This window comes from Oryza brachyantha, chromosome 5 (genome assembly GCF_000231095.2).
Source record: "Oryza brachyantha chromosome 5, ObraRS2, whole genome shotgun sequence".
NCBI lineage: Eukaryota > Viridiplantae > Streptophyta > Magnoliopsida > Poales > Poaceae > Oryza > Oryza brachyantha.
In genome coordinates, this window is record NC_023167.2 from 14,983,149 (window position 1) to 14,991,725 (window position 8,577).

At 46.5% G+C, this 8,577-nt stretch overlaps 2 protein-coding genes across 2 annotated transcripts; one reads left to right on the forward strand and one right to left on the reverse strand.

Moving 5' to 3' along the window:
- Positions 1-1,132: 1,132 nt before the first annotated feature.
- Positions 1,133-4,309, reverse strand: LOC102713549 (protein IQ-DOMAIN 1). Its single transcript, XM_040524530.1, has 6 exons — positions 4,188-4,309; positions 3,985-4,090; positions 3,558-3,890; positions 3,217-3,429; positions 2,649-2,768; positions 1,133-2,162 (listed from the first exon to the last, which is right to left on the reverse strand). The coding sequence occupies exons 2-6, from the start codon at positions 4,066-4,068 to the stop codon at positions 1,350-1,352; spliced, it is 1,563 nt and encodes a 520-aa protein (XP_040380464.1). The 5' UTR covers positions 4,069-4,090; positions 4,188-4,309; the 3' UTR covers positions 1,133-1,349.
- Positions 4,310-4,841: 532 nt separating this feature from the next.
- LOC102713825 lies at positions 4,842-7,532 on the forward strand. The gene is made up of 3 exons (XM_015837137.1): positions 4,842-5,334; positions 5,427-6,878; positions 6,985-7,532. The coding sequence occupies exons 1-3, from the start codon at positions 4,842-4,844 to the stop codon at positions 6,987-6,989; spliced, it is 1,950 nt and encodes a 649-aa protein (XP_015692623.1). The 3' UTR covers positions 6,990-7,532.
- The last annotated feature ends 1,045 nt before the right edge of the window (positions 7,533-8,577 follow it).

The following is an 8,577-nucleotide window of genomic DNA, read 5'->3' on the forward strand; positions in this document are numbered from 1 at the left end:
CAACACATATCTTTGCACTAGTTTCTAGTTTGGACTAGGGGTTTAGCACACCGAGAAAGAAATGAGTGAATTTCGTAGGAGTGATGTATTTTAGAAAAAACAGATGTTGTATGCTTTTTCTTCTTCTTTTTAGCATGAGGGTATTTAATCAACTAGTTTTATTTATATTGTTCTTCTACTCATTTTCCTCTTTGATGCAGACCAACTTCAACCTTTTGAATGAGCACATACACATTATTTTTGATTTGTGTAAATTGTTAACAAAAAAAAATATGTTCCACGATGAGGTAAGAAAACGTCGTGCGATTCTTCAGATATTTATATTGATACACAGACACAAGATGATGATGGGATTAACTAGCTTTTCTCTCAGACATGCCATTTCCTTAACCCTAGTCCAAACTGGCAACAAGGGAAAGATTATGTGGTGTTAAGTGAAAACATTGGATTAGCTCTAGTCCAATGTGAAACTTTGGTCATGATATATGGCCTAATATGAAATTTACTCTAAAAACATATAAAATTTATAAGTTATATTTGGCACATCATATACAAATTGCAGCCATATAACATTATTTTAGTTTTACTATAGTACAAACTTTAAATTAGTTAATAGCATGGCTTTGTGAAACTTTTGGACTCCAGTTTTGCGTAAGTCGTACCATAGTACAGTCATACCATAATACAGTGCATGTTGTCCTGAGCGTGGATTCTAAGCTCTCGAGGGTTGCATACTATCAAAATAGTCATAAAAAATATAAAAAATTGTGAAGATAGATTAATATGTGATATATCAATACACAAACACATAAGTTAAAATATTACTTCTACAATCCATAGAAAAAATAACAGATATAACATATTAATCCATGAATAGTATACGCATACTCACAATCATATTAATCTGTGAATAGTATACACATACTCAAATTAAACTGTGAATAGTATACACATACTCATAATCATATATTTGTTACTTTTGCTATGGATTGTAGAAGCATATTTTAGCTTGCATGTTTGTATATTGATATATCACATATTAATCTATTTTCATAAATTTTTTTATATTTTTTATGACTATTTAGATAACATATAATAGACGAGGGGACGTCCACTCGACAACTTTGTCCTGTGAAATTTACTTCCAAATGAAATATGAAAGAATGGCTATTCATAATGGTGATACATACTCAACCGACGTAAATCAAACTGAGCTTCAAACTGTGTCAAACACTAACAGTAGACGATAAAAGGAAAAGAATGCAAATTAATCATACAAGAAGCTAAGAGAAAGCAGTTGAAGATGATCGATCCACGTCGCCGGCGCTCGCCGCCAGTCCGATTGCCGGCTAAATCCTTGGGCTCGGAGGCCGCGAGCGCCGCGGCATCGACCTGTCGGCCTTCGCCTTGCTCGTTGGCGATGAGACGCTCGCCTTGTCCACGGAAGACAGGGAGAGGCGCCTGTTGATCACCGACGGCGAGGGCGCATCAGGCGTTCTCTCGGCGGGGAGCTCGAGCGCCGGCGGCCGGGCCGCCTTGGCCCTCACCGACTTGGTCGTCTGCATGTAGCTGGGCGTCAGCGGCGCGTCGTCTCTCGCCGTCGCTGGGGCGGGGGCTGCTCCTCCTCCTAGGCTCAGCCTCGTCGGCAGCTCCCCCGACCGGAGGCTCGTCGAGCGCCGGAGCGAGAAGACGCCGCCGCCGCCGCCTTTATCGCCATGGACGGGGCTGTTGCTCCCCACAGGACGACGCTCCTGGCTGCTCCGTGGCCGCTCCGACTGCAGGCTCGCCGTGCGGCGCAGGCCGGTCGCCGTCGCCGACCTGCGTAACGGGCTGGCGGCCGGACTCGTCGGCACTGCCGGCGACGTCCTCCACGGCACCGAGGGCGACCGCGGCGTGGGTGTCGACGGCGACGGGCAGCTCGGCGGCCGCGCGAACCTGCCCCCCGGTGTCGTGGGTATCTGCACCGATATGGGCATCCGTCTCCCGCCGCCGCCTTTGATCGGCGGTGCACGCCCGCCGTTGTCCGGCGTGGTCTGGCTCTCCCACGGCCTCGCCGCCGCTATCCAGCGCTCCGCCCAGCTCCATCCCCAGCTGGGGTTGCCGGTGTCCATGAACATTGGAGGCGGTGCAGCTCGCGCAGACGAAGGTTTCCTGTTGCTCCACTGCTCGCAGAAACCATAGAGTTCAATCAGAAGCCCTGCAAGAAACAGACTACGCGCACGAGCGAGAGCGATTTCGACGGGGAAAGTATTCTGATCCGTTTATGTATGGCCACTCATCTTTTGTATGCTATTTAAATAGTTATAAAAAAATTTAAAAAAACTTATGAAGATAGATTAATATAAGATATATCGCTACACAAACATACAAATTCAAATATAATTTCTACAATACATACAAAAAATAATAAATTGAACTCTGAATAGTATACGTATAATCACAATCATATTTGTTATTTTCGCTATGGATTGTAGAAGTCATATTTGAACTTGCATGTTTGTATAGTGATATATTTTATATTAATCTATCTTCATAATTTTTTTAAAATTTTTTAACAACTATTTAGATAGCATACAATAAACGAGGGTTTAAAATCCACTCCCATTTCAAGGTAGCATAATATTATCATGGATCGATCACCACACCACCTGATGAGAAAATGCGTACGCCAACGCCCTCTGCCGCCTTGAAGCGGCCTCTTGCTTCATCGTCAGCACGGCGTCCACCTGCTCCCTGGACTGATGGCCATGGTCCCAACCCTCACCGATCTGCCAGGACAATCAGCAGCAGAGCATTGTCAGATATCTTTCCCGATTGACGAGTTACAACTGCTGCAAAACAATGTGTTTCCAGGAGAAAATCTATAACGTGTCGTTAACAAACGTTTAAGTCCAAGAAAAAAATATCATAGACGAATGCGAATTCTAACAAATATTATCGTATAAACATTAGGGTTCCGTCAATTTCTGCCGTTAAATACATTTTTTATACTATAGCACTTAACGTAAAATACTGACAGAACCTAACGTTGATGATATTTTTTAGACAAATTCACTTGTACGATGATATTTTGTAGAACTCACATGGTATTTTTTAAAATTAAGTATTTGCCAATGGTATCGGTTAGATTTTCTTTTTGGGAAAGCCGTAGGAATTTCTGACGATGCAGATGACGAGGACTGGAGTGACAGGAGCAAGCGATCGATGCATCAGCACCTTTGCTTTGTCAAGGCCCTGTTTGACGTGGGCCTGGATCTTCGCGGCCTTCTTGTCCTCCTCCGTCTTCACCCGCCTGGAGTGAATCTGAGTCTGAACCCTCGTCATCGTCTGCATGCAGTACAACGCTTCGTCGGTCTGGCGCCTGACGGCGACTCCCTCCATCAGAGACATCAACCGGTCCAGCCCTCTCGCCTGGTGTGATCTCCTTGCCTGCGATCGAGTAAGTGTTCCCAAATCTTTACGACCCATGAAACCGTTTAGATCGGCAGAAATGTTGATATGAGAAGCATCAAAGATTGATTTTTTTTTTTCGATTTAATTCTTCGAGGGTAGGTTACCAGGTAGACCCTGCAGGCCGCCTGAATCCTGACGGCGGCGAGCTCTTCGACGGAGAGCGCGGGAGTAGTTCTTGGAGGAGCGGCGGCGGCGGCAGCGTCCTCCGGGACGGCGACGGCCGAGGATTGATCGCTGCCAGGTTCCGTGAATTTCGCCTCCTTGATACCCTCATCCTGCTGCTGATCAGGGCGTGCTGGTGCTGGTGCTGGTGCAGGATGATGATGGTGTGGTCGCTGAGCCGCCGGAGAGGTCCCCGCCGCCGCCGCCGCCGCCGATGTGGACGGGTTCGACTTGCTGAGGTGCAGTATCCTCTTCAGGGCCGACGACCTCTTGCCCTTCTCACGGTTGAAACATCGCCGGCGATCAGCTCATGCACGATCGGCGATCGAAGATTCGATGGGCGACGCGAGCAGTTTGATTTCTCGTTACCTTCCCTTCGCTCTCGTCGCGGCCGTTCTCCGACGTGCTCAGGACTCTCTGCACGGCGTCGAGCCACTTCCCCTTCCTTCCCATCTCTCGCGCGACTCCGACCCACCTGTCGACGGCCAAAAAAAAAAAGAACGAACGGATCACCAAAACATCGCGACGAACAGTGTGTTCATGCAGTCATGTCATGTGGCTCGCCGTCTTACCGTCGCGCCGCCGCCGGCGGGATGGGAGGAACAGTTCCGGCGATACCCCCCCTCAGCGACGGCGACCTGCCACGTCCGCTATCTCGCCATGCTGCGGGCCCCACACGCCAGCCACCCCGAAATGGTGCTTGTGTCCCTACATTCCAGTATGTCCCCACCACGCAAAATCGCTACAACCTCACTCGCCGCGATAAGCGCATGGCGCACGTTTTTTAATTTCTCCGACATGCGTGGCCCACGTGTCAGTTGGCCCATCAATCCAATGCGGCCCAACCGGCCCGGCCTACTCGGCCATTTTTCTCCTCTCCTCCTCGACCGCGACGACTCGCAATCGTCGCCGATCACCCACGCGCGCGCGCACGGAAACCGAGGCCGCCAAAAACCCTAGCCTGCTAGCCATCGTCCACCGCCGGCTCGCCGCGCGGCGGATGATGGTCTCCTGCTCGCTCCTCCTCCTCCTCGATCCGCTGCCTGCTCCGGCGCCGGCTCGGGACTAGGGTTCTCACTCCACACCCTTGCTGCGACCAGATTGGGAGTGGTCCTGGTGTTTTCGCGCCGAACTTTGCCGCCTCATTTGGTGTTGCAGGTTACTCGCCACTTCGCCAGGGAGGGAGGTGGGGGTAGGCGTCATCGGGGGAGGGGGACCGGGCCGCGATGATGTCGACGCCGTTGGCCGTTGCGGCCGTGGGTTGTTGCGGGGTGAAGCGGGAAGGGGACCCTAAGCTGGTCGGTGTTTCGTTGGGGGAGTACTTGGCCGGTGGGGAGGCGATGTTGGTGGAGGGGGCGGCGGCGGAGGTGGCCAGGGTGGTGAAGGTGGAGAGGAAGGTCGTGGTGGCGTGTGAGGTGGTCATGGAGGATCCTGCTCCGGGAGGGGTTATCGGAGTGGCGAGTGATTCGCTGTACGCGACGGGAATTTTGGGTATGGTTGGTGCGGAAGGATACGGGGATGGGTGTAAGAGCATGCAAGAGCTGGATGGAGGAGGTGCAGGGGAGAGGATGTTGGGAGTGGAATTCGGTGGCTTTCAGAGTGAGGCAGGGTGGATGCCGGTGCCGGTAGGAGCTGCTGCTGCTGAGACTCCAGAGAAAGCGCTTGATCTTGCCACACAACACTATTCTGGAACAGATAGGGCATGCTACCGCTGCTCTGGTCAGTTAGGATCTGCTTCCGGTCGATTTTAACATTTCCTTTTCTTTACCTCGCATGGCATCATTGAATTTTTTTTACTTGCACTGTTGCAGAACCTGCTAAAGATGGTCAGCGTGCCAGATACTGCCTTCCGCCTCTTCATAAAGATGGTTTTCTAGCGTCTGGTGTTGTGTGGAGTAAACTAAAAGGTCATCTTTGGTGGCCTGGTGAAATTTTTGATACTTCAGATGCATCTGAGTTAGCACTGAAACACCACAAGAAGGGCAGTCAATTGGTAGCATATTTTGGTGTTGATACTTTTGCATGGTGTGATGAATCCCAGTTGAAGCCTTTTATTGCAAACTATTCTCAAATGGCAAATCAGAGCGACTGTGGCGCCTTCATCAATTCAGTTAACTTTGCACTTGAAGAAATCTCAAGGCGGATTTTGTTGGGGATGTGTTGCTATTGTCTTCCAGAAGAGCTCTCTGATAGCAGCATGTCTTGTATGGTCGAGAATTCTGGGCTCAGGGATGGAGTTACTTGCTCTAGAGTTACACAGGCAGAGATCTTGGAATGTTTCAGTCCGGATAGTTTTCTTGGTTATCTTAAGTCATTAGCTCTGCTCCCTGGCCAAGGAGGTGACCTGCTGGACTTAGTGATAGCATGCTCTCAACTTACGTCTTTCTTTCAATCTAAGGGATGCCATGAACTTGCATCATTTCAAAGTGGCAGTGTGTGGGTTGATGATGGCATGGACTCTTCTTCCACCAAGAATGTTTTGTTGCCAGAATCTGCCACCTATGAACAGGAACCTAGTGAAGATAAGCCCAAAAGATGTAGGAGAAGCACTTCTATAAAAAGGCCTAAGCATCCTTTAGAGTTGTCACAGGAAAATCCCACATCCAGTTTGAAAAATGCATGCGATTTTGATGATTTCATGGGATTGAACATCATTGAAAATGTTGAAGGGAAGAGAAGTGGAAAGAGGAGAAAGTATTTGCCTTCTCCTGAGGTACATACAGCTGATAATAGGCAGGACTCCTGGTCTGGACTGTATTTAAACGATGACTCAACTGATGCCCTCTGGGAAGCAAGTGCCAAAATGAGGCCAAGACGTAAGCAGAGATCATTGACAGAAACATGCGTTCCTTCATCAGATCTCTCTTCCCCTGTAGAACCTCTGCAACCTGGATTTATTGGTCCTAAGAAACATATACAACTGATAGAAAGATCAATTATCCATGTCGATGAACAGAGAATCGATGAGATCATGCCCACGGCACTTGTTTTAAGTTTTGACAGATCAGCTGCTCTTCCTTCAGAAGTGGATCTTATTAGGTTGTTTAGTCGCTATGGGCCTCTGAAAGAATCTGAGACTGAAGTACACCAGAACACGAGCACCGTTAAAGTTGCCTTCAAGAGACGTGTTGATGCTGCAAGCGCTTTCAGTGTTGTCAGCAAGTATGGCTATTTTGGACCTTCACTTCGTAGTTTTCGGCTCGTAAATATGCCATTTTTCCTAACCAAGTTAAGCCCTGAAAATCCTGGCACAGAGGTCCCTGGTAAGCATCTGTTAGTTACATTTGATAGTTCAATGAGAAAATTAAAACTTACACTTTATGTCAAAAAAGAAAAGGCTTACACCACCTTGCGATATGTGATTTGTAGCTTGAGAGTTGATGAAGCTGAAAATCTGTGAAGAAAACATCAACTGATTGATCCAGCAGGGCAAGCTAACAGAACTAAAGGTGAGGGCACGACTGAAGAATCATATGAGCAAGTTGGTTTGACTGAGCAAATCAGTTGGTTTTTCTTCAATTAAAACTTGTTGATATTCCGGTTGTCTACTAGATCAAGGTGTTGTCTCATCCGAATGATGCGTTGGTTTTGTATAGAAAACAGGAATCCGACACTAGTATCACAATGTTGTCTTCACTCTTCAGTAACTAGGGCACTTATATGATCATGCTTTTTTGGTAGAAACTTAAGGTAAACCAGCGAAAATAGACATCCTTTTGGCATTCGTGCAGTTGGCAGTTGACCAGCCACTGTATTAAGATGTTAAATCAAGTAGTGGAACCATGGTTGTTTGCACTATTCATGATCCCATTTGGAGCTTTTGGGCAAGCCGTTTGTTATAAGAGAATGCACTGTCTAATTCCTCACGATACCGTGGTTGCATCACTATGGCATGCGGCATAAACTCGTGATGTTCCATTTTGAACCTCTCATCTTGTCAGCGGTTAAATATCCAGATGTGACCCGTGATCCTGTCCTCTCCTGTCACCCGCTGTCTATCATGTATTATGTAGGCTTTCCGCCCTACCAGAGACGGCAGGGGTTAGAATTATGATTTTTAATTGCAAAATTAAATTTGTAAATTATTTATTAAATACAATCGAAAATTTAAAAAATTCATAGAAGCGCATTGCTGTGAACCTGTGAGGATCACTAACTTCGAAGTTTGGCTGTACACCTGCGTGTAGAGGCCTAGTTTTAATCATTTAAAAAAAAAAGAAAAACAGAAAAAATCGATCTAAGTAAGGCTCGCTGGGCCAACTAGGACTCCCATAGTTTTGCTCTCTAGAAGAAAAAGCGAAAACATATTTTTACAAATAAAAAATAATTTACAGATAAAATTTTTATACACGTTCCATAGCGACTCAAAAGCAAAAGTTATATAAAAATTAAAAAAATCACAAAATCAAACCTAAAATTAAGTTAAAAAATTTTAATTTTAATTTATAAACAATTGTAATTTCGAAGCGATGAGATTTGCATAAAGCAAGCACGCGCTCCATCTCTAACGGGATCTATTCGTGCAGCGCGTCGAGCTGACCTGCTCGCTCGCCATTGACGAGGCGTTGGTGTTCTGGCCACGGGCCACCCTCGTCGGAGACTAGGATAGTGGGTTCACTCGAACGATGTTGGGGCCGTACTGGATATAGCCATATAGGAGAATGTAAAGGAAGTTGTCCATTAATCTGGACCCTCATCGGATAACGGAGGGGTGGTTGACTTTTTCCGAGGAAAAAAAAGAGGTACGACATATTTACAAATAAAAAATTATGAATAAAATTTTTATGTGTGTTTTTAACCATCTAAAAAGGCTAAAAAAATAAATTATGATAAAAAACTCAAATCAACTGTATGTCTAAGGCTAAAATTTAACTTTTCACTTGTAAACGTAAATAGAAACGAAACGATAAGCTCGAGAATCTCTACCAAAAGTGAAGCGTTGTCCAAAAGTGAAGCGCACAA

Bases quoted from the DNA above. Each gene is read 5' to 3' on its own strand.
- LOC102713549 (XM_040524530.1), bottom strand. From the start codon at position 4,068: ATGGGAAGGAAGGGGAAGTGGCTCGACGCCGTGCAGAGAGTCCTGAGC. The intron at 3,891-3,984 runs GTAACGAGAAAT...AACCGTGAGAAG, and splicing joins GCGACGAGAGCGAAGGGAAG to GGCAAGAGGTCGTCGGCCCT. The intron at 2,163-2,648 runs GTGGTGTGGTGA...TTCTGCGAGCAG, and splicing joins CGTACGCATTTTCTCATCAG to TGGAGCAACAGGAAACCTTC.
- LOC102713825 (XM_015837137.1), top strand. From the start codon at position 4,842: ATGATGTCGACGCCGTTGGCCGTTGCGGCCGTGGGTTGTTGCGGGGTG. The intron at 5,335-5,426 runs GTCAGTTAGGAT...GCACTGTTGCAG, and splicing joins GGCATGCTACCGCTGCTCTG to AACCTGCTAAAGATGGTCAG.